Below are 13,423 nucleotides of genomic sequence, written 5' to 3'. Positions count from 1 at the left end.
ATGTTCATCATGCTTTATACCTTTATAGAAAATATGTATGCCTAAACACAGGGCTTAAGAGGGAAGGTAACATAACAGAAAATTCCTTTACTGTTACAATTATTTTTACAACCAATTTACAATCTTCCCATTGACAACTAGTAACAGCTCTACCTCCTGTCATATGGTTTTGGTTGGAGTCATTAAAACTGCCATGTTGGAGTCATTAAAACTGCCATGTTGGAGTCATTAAAACCGCCGTGGGGTTGAGGCATTTTGAGTTGATGATGTCACACTCCCAAGGGACTCTGTCTCCAGCCACAGTGGCACAAACAAGGGGGGGTATCTGTTTGAAGGTGTATTTTGTGGGGTCCAAAGCACAGTCCCAGGATGGGTTTTGTCTTGTGTTTCCCTTTTATTTTTTCATTACTTATTATCATTATTATTATTATTATGCTATGTTCATCACTATACCGTACCGTAACCTTCAAGTTCTTAGCAGCACTATTCACAACAGCCAAAAAGTGGAAGCAGCCCATGCATCCATCAATGGATGAATGGCTAAGGAAAACAGATATGTGGTATATTCACGTAAAGGAACATCATTCAGTCTGACACAGACCGCAACATGAATGAACCTTGAGGATATTCTGTTCAGTGAAATGAGCCAGTCTCAAGAAGACAAATCCTATACGGTTCCACTCACGGGATCTACTTAGAGCGAACAAATTCACAGAGACCAAAGATTGGGACAGGGGAGCACGTGGATGACGCCATCAGTGAAGCATCTGACTCCTGGTATTAGCTTAGGTGTTGATCTCAGGGATATGAGATGGAGCCCCACTTTGGGCTCCATGCTTTGAGGAACCTACTTACAAAAAACTAAATAATACATAAATACATAAATAAATAAATAAGAAAGACAGGGACTGGGGGAAAGGGGAGACGTGGCGAGCGAATGTGCGATGGGCGCAGTTTTCAGTTGTGCAAGATGGAAAGCATTCTGGACATGAATGGTGGTGACAGCCACACAATCCTGGGAATCAATACCATTGAACTATACACTTAAACATGGTTAAGATGACCAAAAAAAAAAAAAAATGGTGAAGATGGTAAAGCTCGTTCTGCGTATTTTATACAATTTTCTAAAAGAGAGGTCTACGATGGCCAAGAGACACTGCACTTATATCTCATGAGCCAAGGGTTCCTGAGTGTAAGGCACTATGGAGTCCTTCATCCCAAAGGAGTCTTCAGGGAGTCCCACCATGGGCAAGGCCAGAACATCGCTTGATACCTCGGACCTCCTAGACCTCACCGTCCCGATTTGGGCCTTTCCCTCCCAGCCAGAAGTTTCAGAGGCTTTGTGAGAGAGCCTGGCATTCCTCCAAGTTCCAGGGAAGACAGGTGGCAAGAAGAGGACAGCGGCGCTGGTGGGGAACTCTGCCATGCTGAGATACTGCCCAGCTATGCAGAAAAACCTGCCACCGGGGTATCGCCCTGGTGCTCCTCCCAGGCTCCCAGCCCCTGACCTGCTCCGCCTGAGCCCACACCGCCCTGCCCCAGCCAGGAGCCTGGGCTGTGCCCATCAGAGACCAGGCCTCCTTTTGACCTTGCTTGGCCTTTCACATGGGGTCATGTCGAGGACAGCGTCTTTCTCTAGAACCTCTCAGGGCATGACATACCTCTGCCCTGAACATCGGAGGCCTCAGCTCCCAGCTGCTCCATCCGGGTGGACAGAGCCATCCTCCCCAAAGAACCGGTGGTTCTCCTGACTCTCCCATTAAAAAGTCCTGACCTTTGAAGCCAGCCTCCAACATCCAGCACAGCATCTTCTATCTTCGTAGATGTAAACACGGGGGGGGGGGGGGGGGTGATTCATTTAAAAACTCAAAACCCCGTCGAGCACTTCTCCCGGGAGCCTGGGACATGATTGGTGTATTGGGTGTCAATCTGGAAATTGTCTGTGCATCTGTAAACAAAAGCGCGCGCGCGCGCACACACACACACACACACATTTTCTCCTTTATCTACATAAATCATAGCACATTGGGCACACTGGTCTGAGCCTTATACCGTTCTTGAGTTTGTTCCATTTGGTATACAAGGATTTTTTTTTTTCATTCTTTTTGAAGGCTGCCAAGTGTTCCACTGGACAGACATAATTGCTTTGACTGGTCCTCTCTGGTTGAATATTTAGAATGTATCTTATCTTTTCTATAACCAGCAAGGCTCCAATAAACGATGTTGTACATTTATCATTTTGTTCCTGTGTGTTATTTATAGGACAGATTCCAAAAAGTGAAATTATTGGATCACACAATATGTGTGTTTTGTGTTTTGATTGATACTGTCAAAATAATACAGCAGCTGATGGCACTCTTACTTAACCTGGAGATGGCAATGGATTTCAACCTGGGAGCTATACGGGGGGCTTTGAGGGACTGGGAGTCCCCAGATCTGTAGATAAAAATCATGCATGTACATAGGTAGATCTTTCTAGGTGACCAAAACTTTCATCAACCCCTCAGAAGGATCTGAGCCCCTGAATGTTCTCTCGCTCACCCAGCTGATCGGTCTCCCAGCTCTCCCAGAAGCAAACTTCCCTTACCTCAGGAAGACGGGCCTTGGACATTCCCTCCTCTGAGTCTTTGTTGGGGAACATTCTCTCCTGTCTTCTGTACTGTTCCATATGGTTATGGCTAACATGGTCAACAGTGGTTACCCCAGACTCTCTGTGTGCCAGGAGGACTTAGCTAGTTCTCATAAGAATCACATGAAAGCGGTGATCCCTACCTCGTTCTGCTGGGTGCACTGCGACATGGAGGTACTGATGAGTCAAGTAACCCGCCCAGCAGGCAGAGCTGGAATCAGAACCCAGAGGGAGGAACGGGACTGCATGCCCAGCCACATCAACCAGTGGGTAGGATGGGAAACAAAGAGACAAGCTCCAGGGGTTCTCAGACCAAACTGCACCCTCTGGGGAACTTTTAAAAAGGCAATCTCTCTCACCGGCTCAGGCAGAATCTCTGGGGCAGGATCCAGACCCCAGGGATTTCTCAAAGAGTCCGGGAGTGACAGGACTCAAAGCACAGCTCTGAGGGGAAGCCCCAGGTACACAAGTCTTTCAGAATCTCCTTACCCCTACCCCATATGTTGATTCTTTTCCTAGTGAAGCAGTTTGCATAGTAATAAGCGCTGGTGGTATAATGATGAGCACAGCTGCCTTCCAAAATAATAAGCATCCGCCCACCCCAAAAGTAACCCAAACTGCGCTTTTCTCGAAGTATCGTTTTCAACCCATGGATTTCAACTTCATTGCTACATTTCGATCCATGGCTGTCCTCCTTATTTGAAGTTCTATTGTCCCATCTTTGGTCAGCAAGAGCCTTCTGAATCCTCCTGACCTAACCCTGGGTACCTTTAAAAGTTCTCTCACTGTCTGGTGTGGTAAGATGCTTGGGTTGAACTTCTCTGCCCCAGCCCTGGAATCAGCATTTCTCCCAGAACACTGTCTCGACACTGCTGCTCCACTCCTGTATCCTAGTGCTTTAACCAGCTCTCCACACCCAAGGAGCTGTTCGCCATTGCTCCAGGGAAGAATCAGTGGCCAAACCAAATGTTAAGCTCCATCCTACCTGAACAGATCTCTTCAAATTTTGAGTCAGCCTTTGGACAATGTATAGACAACTGATCTGTGTTTGTTCATAAGAAACAGGTTCTGAGGGGCGCCTGGGTGGCTCAGTCATTAAGCGTCTGCCTTCAGCTCAGGACATGATCCCAGGGTCCTGGGATCGAGCCCCCCATCGGGCTCCCTGATCCGAGGGAAGCCTGCTTCCCCCTCTCCCACTTCCCCTGCTTGTGTTCCCTCTCTCACTGTGTGTCTCTCTCAAATAAATAAATAAAATCTTTAAAAAGAAAGAAAGAGGGACGCCTGGGTGGCTCAGTTGGTTAAGCAGCTGCCTTCGGCTCGGGTCATGATCCCAGCGTCCTGGAATCGAGTCCCACATCGGGCTCCTTGCTCCGCGGGGAGCCTGCTTCTCCCTCTGCCTCTGCCTGCCATTCTGTCTGCCTGTGCTTGCTCTCACTCTCTCTCTCTCTGACAAATAAATAAATAAAATCTTTAAAAAAAAAAAAGACATAAGCTTCTGTTTAAAAAAAAGAAAGAAAGAAAGAAAGAAAGAAAGAAAGAAAGAAAGAAAGAAAGAAAGAAACGGGTTCTGAACAAAGCTGCTCTTGGAATCCGCTTGATCCCGATATCTTACTACAATCAACCATTCTTCCAGTTTGAGGGCCAGCCCCAAACATCTCAAAATCTCTCCTGCTCTTGGGAAATACAAACTGAAGGTCAAAATAAAAAAGCAGTTTAGCCTGCCAAGGAAATTTGGAAAGCTAAATAAGAGCAAAAAAATAAATAAATAAAGACAACAACTTGAAACTGCCTTACCTTTAAAAGAATCCAACCTAGACTGCTCGGGGCAGAAATGAGATAACAAAAACTGGGTTTAAATTTACCTGGAGTTTATCCTTGGCCCTGGTCCCTCCTTCTGTCCAGAAGGTAGAGGGTGTGGAAATTAAAAAAATAACATTCCTCTGTGTCACGTGGATTATGCAACACTAAAGCCATTTCAGAAAATTCTCATGCAATTTGAGTAGATACCCAAATGCTCACAGGCCACCGCCCCTAGGAGGGAGCTCTGTTGTGAGAAGAGGTCCAGAGCTGTCCTACCTCATGTCCTGTGTGACCTCAGGCTCGGGGCCCTCCAGTATCGCATCACCTCACACCCTGTGGTGAGAATTTAGCACCGATGTGTAAATAGTGTACATTTGGCAATGTCTGCCCAGGGCAGCCTCTGATGGTAGGAGGGGGGCGGGGGCGGACCCCTCTGCAGGCACTGACAAGCACAGTGGCCCTGAGCCCCCTGGCCCACCCCCCAGGTCTAGCAGAGGTGAACTGGCAGTGATCGGGGGCAGGAATCAAGTGGCTGCTCTCTGGTCTCAAAAAGCTCAAGCGAGTTAGAATTGCCATGGAGACTAAATGAGGCCATTTGAGCCTGAAAGATATGCAGCTGTAAAGCACCTGGTGAGGCGGTGGTGATGTCACCAGGGATTCCTTCTAAAGAATGTTCTTTGACTCCATCCCCACCCACTTTGGTTCAGACCCCATGCTAGGCACCTGGCGTGTAGTGGAGAACGGCCCAGAGCATTCTCTGCCCTCGGAGGTCTGGTGTGAGCCCCAAATTTTACAAGTTCTGGTGCAGTCACTAAATCCCAAATACCATTCGCACGAAGAGCCAGCACTGTTTGGGTGTTGACAGTGCGCCGGCAATTTTATGCAAGTCCCAAGTGTGGGTAGGGAGGATGCTTGGCAGGTGCAGCCCCTGTCACTGAGATCAATATGAAAGAACCCAGTTCCGGCTGGGGGCAGCGGGGGCAGGACAGAAGCTGTCCTTTAACAACCACTCTTTAGAGCAAGCTGCCAACTCACTCACAGGCAGTCCCAGGCCCAACCTAAGATTTCCAAAATTTCCGGATTATTAAGATCTGAGGAAATGTGTGGGCACCTGGGTGGTTAAGCATCCACTCTTGATTTCAGCTCAAGTCATAATCTCAGGGTCATGAGATCAAGCCCCATGTCAATGGGCATCCCACACTGGGTGTGGAGCCTGCTTAGGATTCTCTCTCTCCCTCTCCCTCTGTCTCTAACTCCTGAACCCAGCTCATGCTCTCACTCTCTCTCACTCTCTCTTGAAATAGGGCGCCTAGGCAGCTCAGTTGGTGCAGCAGCTGCCTTTGGCTCAGATCATAATCCTGGAGTCCTGGGATCGAGTCCCACATCAGGCTCCCTGCTCGGTGGGAAGTCTGCTTCTCCTGCTGACCTCTCATGCACTCGCTCTCTCTCTCTCTCATTCTTTCTCTTTCAAATAAATAAACAAAAACAACAATAAATCTTTAAAAAATAAATGAAATAAAATAAATCTGGGGAAATGTGCTCCCGGAGCTTGTGATTTAATTGGAGTTCAAGCTTCCGGTGTTGTTGTCCAGCCCAGTAAGAGCTTTGTTGTCCCCCTCTTAGTCGAGTTTGGCTCTTCATCTCCTGTTCCTTTTCTCTTCTTAAGAAACTACGAAATTTCTATAAATTCAAAAGTGCTTTTCCTCTCCAGGACAACAGTAGTAGAAGCCTCACAGGGGACGTTTGTCATATCTCTGTCTATGTATTGTTTATTTGTAAGATGAGAAGTGCTAGTCCCATAAAGCCAGGGATATGTTATGAAAATCAGAACCGAACATTGCATATCTTTCAGCTGAGCTAGACAGAAGTTGTGTGGACTTGTTTCATCAGCATCATTCAGAAATAAGCCTCCTCCACAGTCATTCAAAACTGCAGAAGAAATACCAAGACCGAGGAAATGGAATTATCAGCTATTGAATATGAAATTGATACCAAGAAAAATTAATATAAAGACACCCACACTTCAATACATGATATAACTATTGCACAAACTGCGGAACACCAAAGACAGAAGACTCCCAAAGCAACCAGATACCAAAGGCAGATTCCTCCAGAAGAGCAGCAGGAACAATGGCAGCTGGAACAATGGAATAATACAGAAGGTTGTAGAACACAGTGGGAAAATATCTTAAAAGTGCTGAGAGAAAACAATGATCAGGGCAAAAATAACATTTTTATGACAAACTGAATACTACCAACTAACCTTTCCTAAAGAAACTACTAATGATTATACTTCAGGAAGAAAAAAAGTAATCCCAGGAGGAATATCTGAGATACAAGAATATCTTCATGACTCAAAGCAGGGAAAGATTTCTTAAATTCCATCTGTATGGAATCCGTCTATAAAGGAAAAGATGAACATATTCAGTTACATTAAAATTAAGTACTCGGGGCGCCTGGGTGGTTCAGTGGGTTAAAGCCTCTGCCTTTGGCTCAGGTCATGATCCCAGGGTCCTGGGATCAAGCCCCACATCAGGATCTTGGCTTGGTGAAGAGCCTGCTTCCCTTCCTCTCTCTCTGCCTGCCTCTCTGCCTACTTGTGATCTGTGTGTGTGCGTGTATGTGTGTCAAATAAACAAAATCTTTTCAATAAATAAATAAATAAAATTTAGAACTCATTTCATCAAAAGGAATCATTATATGTGTGAGACACATCCTGAAGGAATATATTTGCAATAATTTTAACAGTCAACAAGATCCACACTATGAGAAAAAATTACTCTGAATCCGTAAGAAAGAGGCAAACCCACAAGAAATTTGTAACCAACAAAAAACAGCTTAAAATTTTACAGAAGATAAAAAAACATGAAAGTAAACTCAATCTTTTTTTCAAAAGATTTTATTTATTTATTTGACAGAGATCACAAGCAGGCAGAGAGGCAGGCGGGGGGCGGGGGGAAGAAGGCTCCCCACTGAGCAGAGAGCCTGATGTGGTGCTCGATCCTAGGACCCTAGGATCACGACCTGAGATGAAGGCAGAGGCTTTAACCCACTGAGCCGCCCAGGTGCCCCAGTAAACTCAATCTTATCTATAATCATAAAAAATTAAGACCTAATGAGATACATAAAAATCCCAAGGAATATGCCAAATGACAACCACCACCACCACAACAACAAAAAACCCTTCTTGAACTGATAAGTGAGTTTAGCAAGTTGTAAGATACAATATTAATACACAAAAATTGATCATGTTTCTATCTACTGGTATTGAACAATTAGGAAATGAAATTTGTAAAAAACGATACTATTGACAATAGCTTCCCAAAACAAAATATTTAGGCATACATATAGGAAGTGTGTATAGTATCTGTATGCTAAAAAGAACAAAATATTGATAAAAGAAGTCAAAGAACATCTCAATTATTGGAGAAGCATACCATGTTCATGGATTGAAAAACTCATCATAGTAGAGATGTCAATTCTCCCCCCAAACTGATCTATAGATTTAACCCAAAATCCCAACAGATAGATATTATAGATATAAAAAGTCTGCTTCTAAAATCAACAGAACTGGGGAAGGGGATGGGCTATCTCCAGAGATGGGCAGAAATGTGAGCCACCTATACTCACAACTCTTTTGATTACTGTAACTTTACAGAAAGTTTTAAAATCTGGTAGTGTGATTCCTCCACACCGAGGGGGCTCCCTCTCCCCATTATTCCAAATCTCCAATGTTCTCATAGTCCAAAACATTCTCTCTCTCTTTTTCCCCCCAAAATTATTTTGTTGCTTTATAAAAGAAAAAATTACCCACTGTGCCATCTAAGAAATAGAACTTTACCATTGTCTTTGGAGGGCTCAGTACACTCATTCCCAATCCCGTCACTCTCTCCCTCAGAAGGGTCATTTTCAGAAGGTGCTGCGGAGAATAGGTTCTGAGGGATTTGGGGAGTGGCAATGAGTTCAGATTTTGTAATTTTTGCATTTGAGGAGCTTGAGGGGCAAATGAGGTGCTCAGGGTGCAAAATTTAATAAGGCCTTCACCCTCAGGGTCCTGTCAGAGTATGGTTGGCCCCTGCAGTGGAATATCTGAATGGAGACTTCCAAGTGGGCCAGTGGATGTGTGGGACTGAAGGCCTGGGATTGCCGGCCTATATGGTGCTTAGATTGAACAGGTGCACAGATTTAATAGGGTGCACAGATTTACCAGGAGTGAGAAGAGGAAGAACCGAGGAGGCTCACAGGGACATCCTAAGGAGAACCCAGGAAGGAGAGGAGCCTAGAAAGTCTGAAACAGGGGCGCCTGGGTGGCTCAGTGGGTTAGGCCTCTGCCTTCGGCTGAGGCCAAGGTCTCAGGGTCCTGGGATCAAGCCCTGCATGGGGAAAAAAAATCTCTGCTCAGCAGGGAGCCTGCTTCCCCCTCTCTCTCTGCCTGCCTCTCTGCCTACTTGTGATCTCTCTCTCTCTCTGTCAAATAAATAAATAAATAATCTTTTTTTAAAAAAGGAAGAAAAAAAGAAAGAAAGTCTGAGACAAACTAATAAAAACAAAACCACTTGGTGCTCCCTCAGGCCTCTAACTGGACATGCTACCATGTGGACATGTACTTAATTCTTTCCCTGGGCTGACCCATATGGGTATAAACCCAGCACAAAAGCAAACAAATACAGAGCCCAGAGAGAATGGGGGGAAGGTTTGGTTTCTCCACCAAGGCGATAGTAACAGCCTGGACAGGGCTGAGAGGTAATCAAACTGGAATGGTATTGCCCAGGGTGTCAGATACTATAACCCAGGGGCCCAAACCAAATGCCCACAGGGCAAGGCTGGCACTGTGAGTGGGTAAAGGGAGCCAGGAAAAGGAAATAGTATTCCATAGTGAAAAGGAGCAATAGAAAACATACCACACAATGGCGTGGGGTTGGGGGTAAAGGGGAAGTGGTCCACTAAGGATGTCAAGTCTTCTTCTTTTTTTTTTTTTTTTAATTTTATTTATTTATACCTCTATATTAACCACTTGACTTAAAAAAAAAAAAATCTACTCTTCTCCCAGGGCCAGGCTTCCTTCCCCATTTCCCTCTTGTTCCACCTAACTTCACCTGAAGAGCTTTTAACCAGACGGAAGAGAAGAGTGATGCTGTGCAAAGGGAAGTATGCCTACACGAGCAACTTAAAGTTCTTCTTTTATGGTTTCTTCTTGCAGATATTTGGCTGCTGGGTCTGGATCCTGGTAGCTGCCACCCAGGTAGCAAATCCGTTGCTGCAAGGATGGGTGATGTATGTCTCGCTCACCTCCTTTCTCATCTCCCTGATGTTCCTGTTGTCTTACCTGTTTGGATTTTACAAAAGATATGAGTCCTGGCGAGTCCTGGTAAGAATCAGAGGGAGTGATCCAGACCCTTGGGCTTCTCTGGATGTCCATTCTGGGTATTGTGAGGACACCATTGTCCTCATTGGACACCATTGAGCCCTTCTGGGCTGGGACAGGAGTTGGGCACGGGGCGGGGTGGGGAGCAGGTTGGGACCAGAGACCAGACACCAGGGACCAGAGACCTTGTCATGGCTGGGCCACTATGGAACCAAGACTTTTTTATCTTAATGTGTTTACTAGTAAGGCAGAATGAAAGCACTCTTTTGCCACAGTAAATGTTTCATCGTATTCCCCTCCATTGTCTTCCTTGTTAGGAATATACACATTCTCTATCAAGCACATCTTGACTCGTTTCCCCTTAAGCTTTATTTATGGTTAAATCATTGGAGTTGGATTGAAGGACACGATAGTGGGGGGGGGATCATCCCAGTCCTACAGCGATTCCTCTCTTCCTTATGTATTTTATGTAAAAGTGTATATATAATCATGCCGAACCAATAGTTTTGGTGTCAATTCTTTCATTAACATTATGTCACTAAATTGCTTTCATGTCACATATCTTGAAAACCATTTAAAATGTTTCTGTATGGAACATTTAAAAACATATACAAAAGTAGTGAACATCACATCATAGACCCTCAAGAAACCACAACCCAGATTCCTGCCCTATTAACATTTTCCCACACTTGCTGTACCTAGCCTTTTTTTCCTAAAGAATTTTAAAGCAAACCCAAAACATCATGTTGTTCCATTCTACACACTTCAGTATGACTCCAAAAAAATATGCACACATTCTTATGTCATCATGCTTATATAAACTTATTAACAATCATTCCTCTGTATCACCTAAGACCCAGGCCATGATCAGATTTACTTCGTTACACTTGAAACATCTCTTTACCTTTGACCTGTTTGATCAGGATCCTCCCAGGGGCACTGCGTTGCCCTTGGCATTCATGGTTCTTGGATACCTTTAACCCAGAATGGCCCTCCCTGCCAGTGACTGGTTGAAGAAGGCGGGTCAGCAGTCCTATAGAAGTCTGATGTTTTTGGGTTTTCTTTGCTTCTTCCCAGTGTGATGTGATTTGTGTCTCCAAATCCCTGAATGAAAGATGGGTGAACTTTTCTGGTAATAACATCTCCAGTGTGACAGGCTTACCCCCCATCAACTATTTCCTTCATGCTTTTTTTCACCTCTTAATGAGCTTCCCCTGAACTGAGTGTCTCATTAGAGATTGTAAAACGCCAGTGATGACATGCCTTCCTGAATTGATAACCCTTATTAAATGACTGCCTGACATTCTCGGGTTGAAGAACGCTGCTGAGCGTTCAGCACAGAGACTCAGCCACTGGAATCTGGAGTCCGATAAGCCTGACTCTACCCACTCCGCCACGTGTTAGCTCAGCCCCAGTCTCATCACCTGCACATCGGGGTGCCCAGAGCTGCAGCCTTATGGCGTTAGCTGTGGGAATGAATGAGGCGGCATGACATAATGTTAGGACATAGCAGGTCCTCGTAATGCTAATGGGTAAGAGCACAAGCTCGGAGTTCATCTGGCCTAGGTTCAAATCCTGACTTGGCTCTTTATTCCTAGACCTTGACCTTGAGCTCCTACTTCTTCAAAATGGCACTAATGTTAAGTGGTGCCAACCCCATAGCTGGCAAGCTTACATGAGGTACAGGAGGAAAGGCTTAGCATGAACAAGCACTCAGCCAAATGCTGGCTTGGACAGATGTCACTACTGGCATTTATTAATCCGCTATGGTTCACTGCATCTCGAGTTTATCAGATACACTGCAAAAGGAAAGAGCAGGAGTCTGGGGTGCAGGCCGGGCTCTTTGGCCCGCTCCTCCTGCTGTATGGTGCGGGGGGCAAGTGTCCACCTGCTTCCATGCCCCCGTGACGCCGGCCGTGGCCCCCTCTGCCTTTCCAGGACAGCCTGTACCACGGCACCACCGGCATCCTGTACATGAGCGCCGCGGTCCTGCAGGCACACGCCACCATCATGTCCGAGATCTATGACCTGAAGAACTACTTCATCAACACCGCAGCCTCGGTGAGCGCAGGACAGAACTCAGAGCTGCTGGGTGGGGGGCACCTTGCCGGAGACTCCTCTACCCCTGCGGAGAGATGACCCCAAGCCTCAGGCTGACAGGGCCTTGGAGGACAGGAGAAGCTGTGTGTGTATGTTTGTGTGTGTGTATATGTGTGTGTGTGTGTGTGTGTGTGTGTATCTGTATCTCTGTGTGTGTGCTGTATACGTGTGTGTGAGCCTGTGTTTGTGTCTGTGTGTGTCTATGTGTCTATGTGTGTCTGTGTCTGGGTGTGTCTGTGTCTGTCTATGGATGTCTGTGTGTGTGTATGCTGTATATGTGTGTGTCTATGTGTGTCTATGTATCTGTGCCTATCTCTGTGTGTCTGTCTGTGTCTATATGTGTGTGCTGTCTGTATCTGTGTGTGTCTGTGCCTGTTTATGTGTATCTGTGTCTGTCTATGTGTGTCTGTGTCTGTCTGTGTGTGTGTCTGTGTGTGCACACATGCACATGTCAAAAGCATGTGCTGTTCAGGTTCAGGGGTCATCTCCCATTTTCTGCTTTTCCCACTCAGGCTTACTCACCCATACACTCGCTATACCACCCTCAGAACCTTTTTTCTAAAACACAAATTGGAACGCTGCTCTCTCTCCTATTGAAGTTCTTCCATGGCCCCTCTGCTTGTGGAATGGAGCCCGAATTCCTCAGCGTGGCCAAAGGGCATCAGTGTCCTTTTATTTCAGTGACAGAAGTGCACCGGGCTAACTGTTGGCTGATGGAATCCAGGGGCCAGGTGGTCCAGCCAGCCGTAGGGAGAGCTGGACCCTCAAGGCCTTAGGTCCACTAGGACCAGAGACTCAGCCAGTTCACCTGCCTTCCTAGCCCGCGGCGGCCTCTCTTCTCCTGTGAGGGAATGGTGCCCTCATGTGGCAGCTCACTCACAGCCCATGGCTTCCTCCTCTAGTAGCCTGACCTTCCTTATTCCCCCCTTAAAAACTTCTCAGAAAGAATCTAACACCCACACTGTGGTAAGCCCCACAGCAACCAGTCCCTGGCACCAGAATGGTCACGGCCTGTGTCAGTGTCGGTGCTCCTGCATGGATCAGGTGGCAGGAGGAAGGGGTGGGGCGTGGGGTGCCGTTCTCCACCTAAGAATGGGGTGCCCGGCAGGCACGAAGGGCAGCTACACGTATTCAGCTGCCTCTGCAGCCCGTCTACCTCCTTTCCCTCCTCCTCAAACTATTCTAACTCCCCTAAACTCCTGGCTCCAGCAGGATCCGCACGCCGCCCTTCCACAGTCTGGCCCGGCGCCCTCTGAGCTCTGTCCTGCTGCTCCCTGTCGGTCTGCTCCAGCCGCCGGCCGCCTCCAGCCACACCTGAGCACACGGCACCAGCTCTCGCCTCTCCCTGGCAGGGACACCCCTGCTCCAGGAGCCAAACCCCTTGCCACCTTCTGTTCCCTTCTCACCGGCCGACCACCTTCTGGGGGAAGCCTCGTCCTTCCCCCTCCCCCGCAGGCCCGGTTTGTCTCTGGCTTATTTTCTCTCCGGGACGCTTAGCCCCATCGAACCTGCTACTCTCCTGGCTGATC

The 13,423-nt window shown here is 46.7% G+C and overlaps 1 protein-coding gene across 2 annotated transcripts in view; it reads left to right on the top strand.

Annotated features, from left to right (window-relative positions):
• LOC309870842 (MAL-like protein) overlaps positions 1 to 13,423 on the top strand; it is a 29,391-nt gene that overhangs the window by 13,408 nt on the left and 2,560 nt on the right. For both annotated transcript variants that reach the window (XM_082743339.1, XM_082743340.1), the window contains exons 3-4: positions 9,630 to 9,797; positions 11,733 to 11,855. In XM_082743339.1, the coding sequence (XP_082599465.1) occupies positions 9,630 to 9,797; positions 11,733 to 11,855 (291 nt within the window). The remainder of the gene's footprint in view (positions 1 to 9,629; positions 9,798 to 11,732; positions 11,856 to 13,423) is intronic.

Source organism: Mustela nivalis (assembly GCF_964662115.1).
Source record: "Mustela nivalis genome assembly, chromosome: 8".
Classification (NCBI taxonomy): Eukaryota; Metazoa; Chordata; class Mammalia; order Carnivora; family Mustelidae; genus Mustela; species Mustela nivalis.
This window is presented reverse-complemented; position numbering and strand designations above follow the sequence as displayed.